Source organism: Ips typographus, linkage group LG1 (assembly GCF_016097725.1).
Source record: "Ips typographus isolate SLU linkage group LG1, UJ_Ityp_2.0, whole genome shotgun sequence".
Lineage (NCBI taxonomy): Eukaryota > Metazoa > Arthropoda > Insecta > Coleoptera > Curculionidae > Ips > Ips typographus.
Window position 1 is genome coordinate 20,860,145 of NC_138422.1, and position 16,580 is coordinate 20,876,724.

A 16,580-nucleotide genomic window follows, 5' to 3' on the forward strand; every position below is an offset into this window, starting at 1 on the left:
AAGAATGATCAATGTAAATAAAATTATAACATCCCTTAGTTGGTAAAAGCAAACCTAATCAGGAAATAGTGAGATACCCGGCTTGGATGGAATTAATTAATACAATCATCCTCATTTAAGTAATTAATTATCTTAGTAGTTATTATTCGAGGCAGAGGATCGTTTAATTGGAGAATGTTTCAATGTTTACCTACCTTTTCTTTGTTTCACTATAGTCATAACTTCTCTCTGTTTGTTCATCTGGGTCAGTAGTCAGTAATTTAGTGGTGGCAATGAAATTGAGAGTGTGTGTTTAGAATGTTGTCAGCTATCTTTATCAGACCTGTGAAAAACCACTTTTCAAAGGTCTTGAGTTTGTCGATTGTTTTAGAACCCAATACAGTGCTGTGAGGACCTTCGTCGTCTAAGCAGCTTTTCGTCGCTTCTGATAAGAAGGGGTTTTTCGTAGTATTAACAAGTGTTTTAGTGAAACCTAGCTGAATCAGTAAGTGGGCTTGTATTTCTGCATTGGTTTTTGTTTTATTTCGGCTTGCTTTTCGCACGTTTGCTTTCTTAATTGTAATTATTGGCTTAGTGCATAGGCTTTTTGTTGAGTGGTTGTCCTAATGGATGACCAAGGTGGGGGAGGGGCCCGGAAGGCACCCCCCTGGACGAGTTTAGTGGAACAGGATGAAAACGATTTGAATAAATCCTTGGACTCTCAAAGAGTTAATACGGAGTCAAACCAACTTGTACTGCAAGATAAAGTTAAAGTTAATAAACCTACAGTTTTTTACGATGATAAGGATTTTGGTCCCTTTTTTGTTTATATAGAATCGCAAAATAGTACGGACAATATCGGCAGGTTCTCGCATCTAAAAATAGCAAGAGATATATTTAATCTACACTTGAAAAATGTTAAGACCATAAAAAATAAAGGTTTGAACCGTGTTTGCATCGAATTCATTTCTGCCCAAGCAGCTAACTCATTTATAGAGAACAAAAATCTTAAAGACAAAGGATATAACATTTTTATTCCTTTAAATTTCACCACATCTAAAGGATTAGTAAGGGAAATAGACTTGGATCTTTCAGAAGCAGAGCTTTTGGAAGCTTGTAGCTGTAGAAATGATATAATTACTATTAAAAGGTTAAATCGCAAAGTATTTAAAAATGATACAATTGAATATGTTCCAACTGGGACTTGTCTATTTACTTTCAAGGGAACAATAATGCCTAAGGAAATTAAATTTTTCGGTCTTTCTCTGCCAGTTGCAGTTTACATTTCACCAGTGACACAATGTTATTCTTGTTTATTATACGGACATACTAAGAAGAATTGTAAAGGGCAAGAGAAATGCTTTAATTGCGGCGAGAAAAATGCTCAAAATCATAAAACCATGGATAATGGGAATGATAAAATTGAATACACTTGTGAAACTAAATGCCATTTCTGCAAGGAGGCTCATAAAAGCTCTTACAAAAAATGCCCCGAATATCTAAGACAAATGGACATTAAAAAATTGATGGCTTATGAAAATATGACTTTTCACGATGCATCTTCGGCTTGCAAAAAAACTTATCAGACTAGAGATGATTTCTTTTTTAAACCTTCGGAATTTCCCCAAATTAATACTTCGCATAAGCCTAACAATGAAAACGTTATTACCCCAAACCAAAGGAGAACTGTACACTTTAATAACAATTCAAAAAAAAGAACTTTTAGCCAAACAGTTATAAATGAGCCCACTCGAAAAAGAGTAATCCACCAATCAGGTTATGACAAAAAAGCACATAACGATAACTTAAATTTCCCTAATGGCAGAACCCAAAACGCTAACAGCTCTACTTCAATCTCTAATTCCATGCCTTATACATCACGCAACTCTTACAATACAGATTCAGAATATTCACTATCATACCATAACATATCACAATCGCCTTCTAGTGCCGCTAAGAATAATTATGACACCACAAATTTACCGAAGTATACAGCCCCAGAGGAAGACACAATACAATTAATTGAAAAATTTTTACATTTACCTAGCGCCAAAGAAGCGCTCCATGGATTTATTCTAAGTTACATGAACAGGGAAACATATCAGGATCTAGACGATCCGGATATGTTTTAATATTTTAACCGAACGCTGTCAAAATGACTAAGAAAAACAACATCAAAATTTTACAATGGAACATTAGAAGCGTCAATAAAAACAGGGCTAATTTAGCTAAGTTTTCAGAAGGATTCGATATAATTTTTTTTAAATGAAACTTGGTTAAAAACCAATCATAATTTCTACTTTAAACCCTTTTGTACGATACGACAGGACAGAGAAGACGGGTACGGAGGAGTAGCCACATTAGTTAAAAATAATATCTCTTATGATATTATTGAACGCTTTAATAACGATCATATACAATTTATAACAATTAAAATAAAAAACATTTACCTAACAAATATTTATTGTAATTCAAATGTCAACCTATCTCAAGAGATTCTAAAAAACATCTTACAACTGGGCACCCCTATGATTCTCATGGGGGATTTTAATAGTCATCATCCCTTGTGGGATAAAGTTACACCCAACAAAGGTGGAAAAATTTTGCAAGATTTTGTTTTTAACCACGATTTAATTGTACTAAATGATGGTACGCCTACACTTCTCCAAAATCCAAGTCATAACAAGAGTGCAGTTGACTTGACAATAGTGAGCAGTGACTTAGCCGCATTTGCTAATTGGGAGGTGATGTCAGATTGTGGGGGTAGTGATCATTTTCCAACGTCATTAAAAATAGGTGATTTTGACCATAATTTTGCTGACATTTGGGCTGAACCATACAAATTAAGAAATTTTCATGAAGCCAATTGGGATCTTTATTTCGATAAACTGAATATGGAAACGTTTGCGGAGGATATGACTTTTTTGGAGTTTGAATCAAAATTAAATTATGTTGCGGATCAAACTATCCCTTACAAAACTTTAAATAAACCTTCGAAAGGAACTACGGTTTGGTGGGACGAGGAGTGCTCAACATTGGTTGAAAACAGGAAAATTGCGATCCGCAATTTTTCTAATAACCCCAGTATGGAAAATTATTTGGAAACAAAAAGAATAGTTGCATATACTAAAAGAGAACTGTCAAAGAAAAAACGTAAAAAATTTATTTCTTTCTGTGAGACCCTTAATCGTAATTCCAATACTTCATACGTTTGGAATAAGATTAAAAAGTTTGCCAACAATAAAAAATATACCACGAAGAAAATTGTTAAAGATGAGATCAAAATTGCAAATTTGCAGAATATGGGAATATGTAATTTAATACCTGATTTTCACTTATTGAAACCTAAAGTCAACCCAATTGCGCTTTTCTCTATTCATGATTTAAATAATAGCCTAAAAAATAAAAAAATGTCATCAGCCGGTATGGATGACGTTTCTTATGCAATGTTGAAGAATATGCCTAATGACGCAAAAAGTTCTTTGTTGAAATTTTATAATGATATATTACAAGGACACGACATCCCAGACTCTTGGAAGAATTATAACATTGTCCACATTTTAAAACCAAATAAAAACCCAGACTTTCCTGATTCGTATAGACCCATAGTTTTATCATCGTGCTTTCTTAAAACCCTGGAAATTATGGTTAAGAACAAAATTGAATGGTTGCTTGAATCCAAAATCACATTTTCCTTTTTTCAAACGGGTTTTAGGAAGGGCATGGGTATACAGAATAATATATCTTATTTATGTTCATCTGTTGACTTGGCTTTCAAGAGTAACCAAATGGCCATTGCAGTTTTCTTGGATTTAAAGTCAGCATATGACTGCGTTGATCCTTATGCACTGTATGAGGACTTGAACAGTTTGGATATTCCAATTGAAATGAATAACGCAATCCTTAAATTGTTGCAGAATAGACGTTTATTTACCAGAAAGAATGATGGTTCCTTTTTTGGCCCAATAATAACATCGGCTGGTTTACCACAAGGTTCGCCCCTTAGTACGATTTTATTCAATATATATATCAGGGAACTTTTCAACATTAAATTTAAAAACGTCATTCTGATGGGCTACGCAGATGATCTGGTATTGATTACTAAGGGTTCGAATATAGAACTATTGGTGAAAGATATTAACTCGGCGTTGGAAATGACACTGGAATGGTTGGAAAATAAAAACTTCCAACTATCTTTACAAAAATGTGAAGCGATTCACTTTACAAAAGGGAGACGCAGACAGATGCCACCTAACGTGATTATCAAGAATACAATTATACCATATAAAAACGAAGTTAAATATTTAGGGGTGATTTTGGACAAGCATTTAAAATGGAAAATGCATGTAGAAAACATCTCAAATAAGGCCACAAAAGGTTTGAATGTTCTGAGGGCAGTAAGCAGAGTGTGGTGGGGGGCGGACCCTCGTACCATGCTTACAATTTTCCATGCTTTGGTTAAATCTCATTTGGACTTTGCTTCTTTTTGTTTTGGCAATGCTGCTAAAACACTTCTTAAAAAATTAGATACAGTGCATCATGAAGGGTTACGTATTTGTTTGGGTTCCATGAAATCGACCCCTATTAAGGTACTGCTCTGTGAAGCAGCTGATTTGCCTCTTTCGGTGAGAAGAAATGTTTTGGCAGTAAGATTCTTGTCCAGAATCTTTTCCTTGTCTGACCACCCCCTGCTTGTCTTATTGAAATCACTCAGAATAAAATACTTGATTAACACCACTACCAGAACCCTTAATGTCCCGTTGCTGGTTCAGATGCTATTCAGATTTTTTCCTTATCATAGGAGAGTTTTCAGAAGTCCGTCTCTTCCATGCTTTGTTTTTGGTTTTGAAAATCAAATAACCCCCATTAAAGTTCTTACGTTAAATATTGATAAAAGGGATTCAGACGCTAGACATCAATTTCTATTAAAAACTGAACACCTTAAAGATACTCACGTTTTTGTTTTTACTGATGCCTCTAAAAGGGAAAACGTCGGTATGGGAATCTCAATACCTAAAATAAAGTTTAATTTTGCATCAAAACTACCCAAAGAACTATCAATATGTAATGCTGAGTTAGCTGCCATACACGAAGCAATTATCGTCACTGTCAAGAAACATATAGATAAGGCAATTATTTTTACAGACTCGCAGAGCGCCATCAAAAGACTTCAACGTGCACTCCTTACAACGGATGATGATTTTCTAACTTGTCAAACTCGGAATTTAATTCAAGAGATTAATAAACTTAATAACTGTGAAATTCTATTAGGATGGATTCCTAGTCATGTGGGAATTTTAGGGAATGAAGAAGCAGATAAGTTGGCAAACGTTGGCAGAATTCTGAATGTGCCTAAAGAAGTTTTTGTTCCTATTGGAGACATAGTTAACATCATTAAAAATGAGTTGTCTTTGCAATTTAGAGAGACATGGAGAGAGTTAAATGACAGTTCTCGTTATAGTAGAGTTCAGGAAGACTTCTTGTCATGTCCGTGGTTTTCTAAAATTCCATTTCAAAGCAGAAAACATTTTACGACAATAATCAGAATGCGATCTGGGCACTGTCTGACGAGAGAGCATTTATTTAGATTAAATCTTAGAGACGACCCCTTATGCGATTGCGGCTCCGTTGATCACTTGGATCATATATTTTTTGAGTGTCCAATTCATTGTGTTCCTACTTTTAATATCTATGAAGAGCTTAGGAGAGTTGGCGTCAAAACGCCTATGAACATGCATGTTGTACTTGGTCATCCTACGGAAAAATCAATTAACATAATTATAAAGTTTTTAGCTTTTAATATGCTTGAACTGTAACTGATACCATGCACTAAATGATATATACCTATACTGAATTGTTTAATTTTGCAGAGTACAAGTTCATCGGCTGACGGTCTCGTGTCATACCTTTTCCCGCTGTTTTTTGGTCTGGGGGAATCCCAAAAAGAAATTTTTTATGTGTAGTGATTGAGCTTCCTTTGTTGTGTTGTTTACTAGACCCCAGTTTATTCTTGAGTATGTATTTGTTATGGTTATTTTTGAACTAGTAACCTCACAGCACTTTAATGTCGATTGGAAGAAATCCGGGGGTTGGGGAGTGCCAAGCTCGTCTATCCTGATCCCCCTCAAATCGTGCTGGCAAATTGCTGAGAGCAGAGCCAATTAACAGACAAGACAAGACTAGAACCCAATACGATACGAAGATAATCTGCTGTTTTCTGTAAAACTGTACTGTTTTCCAGCAGTCAAATTATAACCAGAAAGCTTCTTTCTGTCTTATGATAGTCAAAAGTGCTGCATGCATATTAATACTGTAAGCATTTTCAAAGGTAAGATTGTCAAATTGAAGCTAGAAAACCTTTGAAAACAAGAAGCTTATTCTTACCTTTTTCTAGTAGTCAAACCAAAAAGCATGTTTCTGTCCTTGAATAGTCAAAAAAGAGCTTCCTGGCCTCTTATTCTTGAAAAGAAGAAGAGAAGTTCTCAAGAGAAGTTTTGATAGAATGTGACATAACTGTTGGCAATACCAGCCTCCTGTCATATTCTGCATACCTTTCTATTGGAAACTCCCTTCTATCATGTCAAGAATAAGCACTCCGGAAACCTTCCTCTACACTCTAACTTGTCATATTGATACTGTAAGCATTTTCAAAGGTAAAATTGTCAAATTGAAGCTAGAAATCCTTTGATTGAAGGCAAGAAGCTTATTCTTACCCTTTTCTAGCAGTTAAATTATAACCAAAAAGCTTGTTTCTGCCCTTGAATAGTCAAAAGAGCTAACTGGAAGCCTTCCTCTACACTCTAAGTTGTCATTGATACTGACAGCATTTTCAAAGGTAAAATTGTCAAATTGAAGCTAGACAACCTTTGATTAAAGACAAGAAGCTTATTCTTACCCTTTTCTAGTAGTCAAATTATAACCAAAAGCTTCGTTCTGTCCTTGAATAGTCAAAATAGCTTCCTAGAAGCCTTCCTCTACACTCTAAGTTGTCATATTGACACTGTGAGCATTTTCAAAGAAAAAATTGTCAAGTGGAAGCTATAAAACTTTTGATTGAAGACAGGAAGCTTCTTACTCTTTTCCAGTAGTCAAATTATAATCAGAAGGCTTCTTTCTGTCTTTTAATAGTCAAGTGCTGTTATGTTAATACTGTAAGCACTTTCAAAGGTAAAATTGTCAAACTGTTGCTAGAAATACTTTGATCGAAGACAAGAAGCTTCTTACTGTCTTCCAGTAGTCAAATTGTAACCAGAAGGCTTTTTTCTGTCTTTTGATAGTCAGAAGGCGAACTCTCTAACGAATAGCAAGGAAATTTCTTTGCTATCATAAAAAACCCTTCTCTATCATAATATATGGTACTCTCTACGTTTCAATTGGCGAAGATCGGCACTCAACGTAGCTATTCGGGTTGTGTAAAATAGAAAGACCAAATGAGGTCTTGCTATGATTTTATCTCTCTTGCGGCTATGAAATTTTGTATTTGTCAATCTTTCTTTTCCGTCGTCTTCTAAAATTCAAATGTTTTGTTTTTTAACCTTTAGGCCCGTCAGTGTCAACATTGTGTCAATAAGGTTGTGTTGGGGACCAATTGATTGTGTTTGCACCCCCCTTTCTTTGTTTTTGAGTTTTTAGTTAAAGTGTTAATGCATCTATTAGTTATTGTTTTTGAGGTGTAAGCTGTTCATGATGGAATGGTTGTGTTATGGCTATATGGGTTCCATCAACACATCCTAAAGTCCCATCCTACTTTCTTCACAAAATGCATAAATATTGGTAGCATGTTTACAAGCAACTGAAAAATATTAATGGTCTTACAAGAAAATAAGAAACTGAAGAGACAGAACTACAATAAATAAAACCAACAACAAAAATGGCAACAAAACGGATTATTTTAGAATGTAAACTTTGAAATATATGATTAATTACTGAAAAAGAAAGTAAAAAACGTAGAATTATTCAAATTATTGTCATTGATACTTGTCATTAACCCTGAATACGACGAAACAAGTAAAAGCCCTAGATTTATTACTAGAAATTAGTCAATGTTTTTAGGACCGATAAGTTCCCGTTTTCTGTTGACGGTGTCGGCCGAATGTGATAGAAAACAGCTTAGAGAGTACCAACAGTTAATAGAAAGAAATTTTCTTTCTTGTCTATTTCTATGCGTTTTCTATTTCCTACATCGTTACGGAGTTCGCCTTCAGGCCTTTCTCAGGACTTTGAGTTGTCATATTAATACAGTAAGCATTTTGAAAAGTAAAATTATCAAATTGAAGCTAAAAAATCTTTGATTAAAGACGGGAAGCTTCTTACTGTTCTCCAGTAGTTAAATTATAACCTAAAGGCTTCTCTCTGTTTTTGAATAGACAAATGTGCTGCATGGAAGCTTTCCTCAAACCTCAGAGTAGTCACATTAATACTGTCAGAATTTTGAAAAATAAAAATGTCAAATTGAAGCTGGAAAACCTTTGATTGAAGGCAGGAAGCTTCTTACTGTTTTCCAGTAGTTAATATTTTAGTTAAATTATAACCAAAATGCTTCTTTCTGTCTTTGAATAGCCAAAAGTGCTCCCTGGAAGCCTTCCTTCCTCAAGACTCTGAGTTGTCATATTAAAACTGTAAGCATTTTCAAAGGTGAAGTGGTCAATTTGAAGGTGGTGTTGAGACTTTGGTTGAACAGGTTTTTTATTTGGTCAAAAGTCGATGTAAAACTTCTGGTGATTTCTGGTGTATCCGTAATTATAACAGTATCGTCAGCATAGCGCAAGTTGCTGATGGTTTACAAGTTTATTTTAATTGCAACAACAGTTTTCTAGTTCCCGCGTAAAAACGGTCTTTATTGAAATAGTTGGAGTATAGATATTTCCTATTTCTACAGAATCTTTATGATGCATATGGAAAAGTTCTGAAAATATGTAGGTTAGTTTCGTTAAGTATCAAAATATTACTTACATAGGAAGAATATTACATTACCTACATAGGAAGTCGTAGTAAAAGTCGTAACGGTAAAAAGAGTAAAAGACATAGATAGATAAAAACTTTGCTAGCAAGATAAGTTTTCCCCCACTAAAACATGGTGATCCCACTGAAACGCCGTGACCTCCTTGAACATCAGTCGCATGATCTTCGATCAGTTTGCCCACAACCGACCTAAAGATTGGTGTTCCCTTCATAGCATTGGCGCAAAGTTTTGAGCCAAGATGTTCTTCGGCAACCAAGATCACGTTTTCCTCTTTTTTTAAAAAAAGCTTTGTGTCAACACAAGCAATCTTTTGCTGAACAAGTGCCTGAACATCTAATTGCACTCCTAAGAAACCTTTACGACAACAGTATGACAAGGTCAGAATAGAGAACCAGTACTCGCTCCCATTCAAAACCTCCAGGGGCGTGTATCAGGAATGCATCCTCTCTCCAGCTCCCTTTAACTTCTATGGAGGATACATAATGAGGCAGGAATTGAATGATTGGCATGGAGGAATCTCAATTCCGGGTAAAAAAGATAAAAAGACAAATCTGAGATATGCAGACGATACACTAATAGCTGCGTCAGAAGAGGAAATGTTGGATCTCCTAAACCGAGTGGAGGCAGAGAGCAAAATCAAAGTAAACCAAAATCATTATAGTTGATTGTTCCAACACTTTGCAATTGACAGAGGCTCTACAAAGATATTAAATGGTTGACCATACCAATAGGACTAGCTAAAAATGCCATGAGTCGACTTCGAGCCAAGATTTAGAAAGACAGATCTATAACAAATACATTAAAATGAAAGATAGTTCAAAGATTTTTCAATTTTCCGATATCGAGTTGAAACGTGGGCAATTAAAGTAGCAGACAGAACATTTTTTTCGTGGACTAGGACTGCAATGTAATAGGCTCTCTTCTAGCTGCCTGGTGAACACATTGTTCGAAGAGATGAAAACCTCTTGGAGAGGCTGATAATTTTGGGAAACACAGGACGAAGGTTTAGATGGCGCTCACCAACCAGATGGACTGATCAGACCCAAAGGCCGGCCACCGGTAGTTCATTCTGCGGTTTTGTAAATTTTGCTCGGGATCGAAGTCAATGGTATTGTCAGTGATTACGATTCTCAGTAATGAGAGAACGATGATAAAGAAGTTGCTATTTATCATTCGTCCCACGTGTCTGAGGAAAAGAATAGTTAACACGTCCAGTGCTGCTATGGACATAAAAGGTAGCATACAACACAAAGTTTGCCAGAAGCATTGAAGTTTTGAATTTGGAGTGCACAAGACTTAGTTAGCTTGTTTAGAGATAGAGGTAAAGACTCATTTGAGCTAGTCACTTGACCACCGATAGTTTTGTAGATTTCTTTTAATAGTTTTTCTATGAACTCTATGTTGTCTTCGTTAAGAAACCTTGTAATGTCGAAGTCATTACCCATCGTCTGGCCCGGATGTCTTACCTGTTTTATTATATTTAGATTTCGCTTAATTTCAGATTATCTTTGAGGTGGAGGAAAAAGAAATTTCAGTTTTATTTAGGTACTCTTGGATCCTATTTTTTTAATAGTTTTTATTGGGGTTTGATTTACTCTCACAGGGCTTTTCTTGAAAATGAGATAAAAAGTCAAAGATCATAGCTATTTTTATATTCAGTTTTCTGACAACAACAAATTTTTGTCAATAGTGGTATATGAGACAAACCCTACTTTTATAACACAGCTTGGAACAGTTAAAGTAGAATTATTTATGTCTGTTTAAAATTACGTCAATGATAACGGGGATAACTAGATAATATCCTATTAACCTATCCATGCTTTGACTGTAAACGTTTGTTAATGTGTGGTTTGAATAATTGCGTGTTATTCCCGTCCATCACATATGCAAATAATGCGATTTTATAATTGCTTTACCCGTAAACCTTCAACTGAAAGAAGCCTCAGTCTATGAATTTGTGGAAAAACGTTGTGGAAAGCTTTTAATTAGGAAGAAAATTCAGACAGACGTTGTATGGGTTTTTTTATTTTTTTAATGTGACACCGGTAATTCCTCTTCCATCTGATTAGTTTACATAATATTATTAAGAACAAAAATTTAAATGGGGAATTTTTTACAATGTACTACAAAGATGGTACACCTGATGTAAAAAAATTCAAAACCATCAAAAAATTAACACAAAAATTGTAAAATACAAAAATGATTATGTGTCCAATTTCAAATGTGTTTAACAACTGCTACATTTTAGAGATTTTAGAAACTTGTGTCGTGAACATCACTAGCCGAAGAAAGTATTAAAATAGGCAATTTTATCTTGTAAATCCGCATGTAATAGCTTGTTTGCAATAATTTCCGCATGCAGTTGCTTTGACTTTAAAATTCTTGTAGACTCCAAAGATAAGTTTTGCATAATTGTTTTATTTTCAGTGTTCTTGATACCTCAAAGGTATATCCTGGGTATAATGGGATTTCTTGCTGTCGTAAACGCTTATACGATGAGAGTGGTCCTTTCAGTGGCTATTACAGAAATGGTTATACCTACCAAACATAACGAAACTATGGATACACTCTCATGTTTGGATGATTGGCAAGAGAATACGACAAGCATTCATGTTGCCGTAAGATACATTTTACATCAAAAGTAAAAAAGTTATTACTTATTATTTTGTTTATTCTAGAAATCTGCAAACTTATATCCATGGACAAGCCGACAACAGGGGCTCATCCTTAGTTCATTTTATTGGGGTTATGTAGTAACTCATATACCTGGAGGTATGATCGCTGAACGGTTTGGAGGGAAATACTCACTAGGATTGGGAATGTTGTGTACTGCCATCTTCACGTTTGTCACTCCTTTTGTAGTTCATGCTACGAATGGCAATTGGGTAGCAGTGGTAGTAGTGAGAGTTATAGAGGGCCTTGGTGAGGTAAGTGAATAAAACATGTCTCATTTTCTAAAAGGTCATGGTTTTGTCCTGTGGATTAGATTCAAATTAAATTTTACCAAGTAACGCTAATATAGCCCCAAAATTTACAGTGACCGAGGTTGAAATGCTAATTAAAAAAGTAAAAAATACTGTTTATCAGCATTCACTATAATATGTGCCTTCTAACACACTAGCGTATTAAATTCATACTACACTTCATGTGAAAAGAAGTTTGCCAAATCTGATATTTTTCTTAGCTTTCACTTTTCTAGAATTGACTGATTTATAATAAATACCACGCTTCTATTTTATAGTACTTTATTTGGAAATTTTATTATTAATATTGACATTAACATTTATGTCAATAACAAACATTTTGGCCAGCAGTTTTCTAATTCATTTGGAGAGGTCAACAACTTCACGATCTTTACGTAAAACTTGCATTTTTTCAACATTTGCCATTTTGCTGGACCATGAATCTTCATTAAAATCTTTTCCCCCCTCAGTGACGCTTGAAAATAGTAATATTGCGAGCATTGACCAATAAGGTTACTGAAGAGCGCCTCATTCCATGTCTGGTAAAACTATCAGGATCGAGAGAAGAGACGAAATACTATTGAAAAAGTTTTCGAAATTGTGTTTTTGCTTATAAATTGTTTATTACATTTTCCATCCATATATTCTAAGAAGAATCTTCCAACGATAGTTATAAATTGCAAATTTATGCATTTTGGAAATTTTTCGACGGCGTTGCCTCTACAATAATCGTGAAATTTCTTGAAATGTTTGTTTTTGTCTTCGGAATGGATACCTACCTGTAAGAACCTGCCATTTCCATGGTTGTTGCAACTTGAGAAACGTTTAAAATGAAAAGCTCACAAGGTGTCCAGCACATGATCAAAAGGGTACTATGACATTCTTTAGATCGACAAATAACGATGTGACATAAAACGTGTCTGTTTCCATTGCCATTGATAGTAAAAATTCTAAAAAATCTATTTTTTGACATGTTGGGCATAAAGTTTCGATGAAATTTATGGATGTTTCCAGGTTTATCTAACTTCTTTAGTCGTAGTCGAGTGGACAATTGCTGCGCTCACACATAAATAAATCTATTTGATCATAGCTCAGTCAGAATATCTCAGTCAGAATAGCTCTTCTAAGAACCGGATGACCTTTCTGAAGCAAAATGTTATCCAGATCTTCTGGCCGGAGTGCCTCCTCTCCAAAAGCGCAAAACTGTCTGCTGAGTTGCAGGAGATTATCAGTCCTAGTCTTGGACGGACATTTCATAAATTCCTTGAAATGGACCATCCCCGGCGTTCTCAGCTATGAGCCGGAGTGCTCTTCTTTGCACCACTCCGAGATGATGGTCACACGACCAATCACTGGGTCCGTGAAGGTCTCCTTTAACGCTTGTTTCCCAAGTGTATGCCCTGGCAATGCCTGTGAAGCCGGATTGACCCGGAATTCGCATTAGGGTAACATTGTTGGTTTCACCAAGAGCGTTCAGTGCTCCATGACAGCTCCAAGCTGTCTTTGACGGTACCAACCCGGGAAAGGGTCCGTACGACCGCTGTCCGTGAATATTTTTATAAATTTCCACCTGGGTGGAATCGGAAGGTCTCATCTCCTGGAGCAATTTTGCTGGCAAACCGTTGTGTTGGTTTTTTTAGGCAGATATTTGCCTTGTCTTTGTAAGCCGCGGCTTCTGTCCACTCTCGTTGGCATGAAGGTCTTGTAGCTTAGCGTTCTAGTTGCCGCGCATGGAAGGATGTCGGATGTCATAGTCAGAAACTCATGGTTCAGAATTTCCGCAAGTGCTCCTGGAGGCTCTATGGACGCCGTCAAGGCACGGGTAGAGTGATGTATCCAGTAGGTGGCCAACCTTGCCTTTTCTTCAAGAGAAGCTGAAGAGGAGGCAGATTGAGGAGGCACTCTAGCGCAAACGTTGGCGTCGTTTTGATAGCCCCCGTGATACTTAAACAAACTGGTTTTTGTATTGAAGAGTTGTGTTTATTGGTTGCAGTGCTCTGGAGAGTTTTGTTCTACCCAGAGTTTTCTTCTTCTTCTGGTACCATAACCGTTCAACGATCGTTGGTTATCATGTTGGCTACCATGTTGACGATAATTGTTCTGTTGACAGCGTGTCGGAAAAGCTGAACTCTAGGTTTCCCATACCATTGCCTCAAATTCTTAAGCCACGATGTTCTCCTTCTTCCTGCACCCCCCCTGCTTCGTATTTTTCCTTCTACAATAAGGTGTTGGATTTCATATTTTTCCGGGTTCCTCATAATATGACCAAAATATTATAATTTTTGCCCTTTGCTCTGTTCTTTAACAGAGAATATTTTGTTCTCATTGAAGACTCAGCAAACCGTTTCTCCTCATAAAAGTGGGATAATAGCACCTTTTCTGTAATAGCTCTTTTTTTCTCCAGTTGACGAATTTCACCAATTTCTTCTCGTATCCACTTTTGCCTTTTGCTGGTAGCAAAAAAAATGTTGCTTTTGAGCTATTTGTTGAACTTTGGCAGAAATAAAAAAAACTTTCAACATTCTCACTCATTTTTTGATGATTTCGACTTTGCAAACTCCGACAAGTAAACAAACAAGCACAAAAGGACTATTCAAAGATTAAAAGTTAAATCCTACTTATGAAATGTTTAATTAACTACATAAACTGCCATCAATAGTAACTGATAAGAATTTTGTTACAGGGTACCACCTTCCCAGCATTAACTACGTTATTAGCCAATTGGGTCCCTCTCAAAGAAAGATCAAAAATAGGAACTTTAGTATACGCTGGCAGTCAGATTGGTAAATTAAAAATGTTTTACTAAATCAACTACTTTTACTTAATTAATTTATTATCTAGGTACGGTTGTGGGCAATTCGGTCAGCGGTGCTTTGATAGGTGCAACAAACGACTGGGCTATAGCGTTTTATTTCTTTGGTGCCGTTGGCATCGTTTGGTTTATCATTTGGATAATGCTGTGCTACCCAGACCCACAGTCGCATCCATTCATCACTGACAAGGAACGAAACTATTTAGGGAAACACATATGTATGTCATGAAAAGTCAAACTATTCTTAAGCTAACTATGCATTATTGTATTTAGCAAACATATCAAGCAAGGATAAAGTCATTCCTTGGAAGCCAATTCTCAGTTCTCCAGCAATATGGGCCTTGGTACTAGCTCAGATAGGACACGACTGGGGTTTCTTTACTATGGTGACCGACCTTCCCAAATATATGAAAGACGTTCTTCATTTCAATGTTAAACAAAATGGTATTTGGTCATCGGTGCCCTATATTTTGATGTGGGTGGTTTCAATGAGTTCTGGTTGGTTCTGTGACTGGCTGATTCACAAAGGGTATATGAAGATTTGCACTGCTAGGAAGTTCTTCACTACCGTAGGTAAGTCTAACTAGAAAAATTCAGATATCTGGTAAATAAGTGAGAGAATTTTACTTCAGCTTCCATGGGACCAGCAATATTTATAGTAATTGCCACCTATGTGGGTTGTGATCGGATGCTGGCAGTAGGGATGTTTACCATTGCTATGGGTTTCATGGGAACCTTTTACTGTGGCATGAAAGTGAACGCTTTGGATCTTAGCCCTAATTATGCTGGAACCATTATGGCTATTGTTAATGGTATAGGAGGCCTGACTGGAATTATCGTACCTTATTTAGTGGGGGCCTTGACAGAAAACGTAATTTGTCTGAATTGTTGTGCGAGTAAAACATCAAAATAATTGGCTTTTTTTCAGCACACACAAGCAGAGTGGAGAATAGTATTTTGGATAGCTTTTGGCGTATTTCTAGTAACTAATATAATTTTCGTTATGTTTGGAAGTGGTAAAGTTCAAACCTGGAACACCAACGAGGAAAAAGACAAACCGTTGGAATCAGCTTATGTGACAAATCCCGAAAATATCACAGAGAAAAGTAAATGCTGATTTTCCAAATGAAATATGTTGGTATGTCAAAGAATACGTTTTGAAGATGCAAATGTATCACAAATAAAACGCTTAATAGTAATTATTTACACTAATGAAGCTGTTAAATCAGTATTACTGACAAAAAGTCGTGCCTGAAACCAACAAAAATGGGATGAAGTCACTTTGCACGACAATGCAAATTACTTATTATTATTTTTTTATACCATATTGTATTTTATGTTGTAAATGTGTATTTTATAGTTTGTATATTATATTGTTTATAAACTAGTGTAAATATCTTGTATAATAACCTGGTAGTTTTACTTATTTCAGAGTCCTCTCAAACCACTAATACCGTTTTAATTGCTTTTAAATGATTAACTATGTTCCATAATTGTGATAATTCACTTTGTGGAAAAAAGTATACAAAAATACTGTATACAAATTTTAATATTATGTATAGGATCCTGCATTTGAACTCAAAAGCTTATGGGTTTATTATTATGCGATTATTATGCAAAAAGTAGTCATAAATACCAATTTTTGTATGCTAAAATTAACCTTTTTTGTCAAAATGCTCAATAACGCATTTTAGCTAAACATAAGCAAACTTGTTGGCTATCCTGTACCCGTTTATTTAATTTTTTGTATTGATTTTGAAAAAAAAACCGTTTATATAAAAGTTGTGCCATTTATACGAAAGATTTGTACTGCTTAGCAATATACATGATATCACAACAAAGTATGACAGACCGAAATTCTGGT

The 16,580-nt window shown here is 35.6% G+C and overlaps 1 protein-coding gene across 3 annotated transcripts in view; it reads left to right on the plus strand.

Moving 5' to 3' along the window:
• Window positions 1-16,580, plus strand: part of LOC145739206 (putative inorganic phosphate cotransporter) — a 76,415-nt gene that overhangs the window by 28,379 nt on the left and 31,456 nt on the right. For 2 of the 3 annotated variants that reach the window (XM_081994636.1, XM_081994653.1), the window contains exons 2-8: window positions 11,369-11,559; window positions 11,620-11,868; window positions 14,588-14,687; window positions 14,746-14,934; window positions 14,990-15,289; window positions 15,349-15,587; window positions 15,645-16,125. The exons of the other annotated variant lie outside the window; for it this stretch is intronic. In XM_081994636.1, the coding sequence (XP_081850762.1) occupies window positions 11,369-11,559; window positions 11,620-11,868; window positions 14,588-14,687; window positions 14,746-14,934; window positions 14,990-15,289; window positions 15,349-15,587; window positions 15,645-15,833 (1,457 nt within the window). In that variant the 3' untranslated portion in view covers window positions 15,834-16,125. Of the gene's footprint in view, window positions 1-11,368; window positions 11,560-11,619; window positions 11,869-14,587; window positions 14,688-14,745; window positions 14,935-14,989; window positions 15,290-15,348; window positions 15,588-15,644; window positions 16,126-16,580 lie in introns of those variants that run through there. 3 annotated transcript variants of the gene reach the window in all.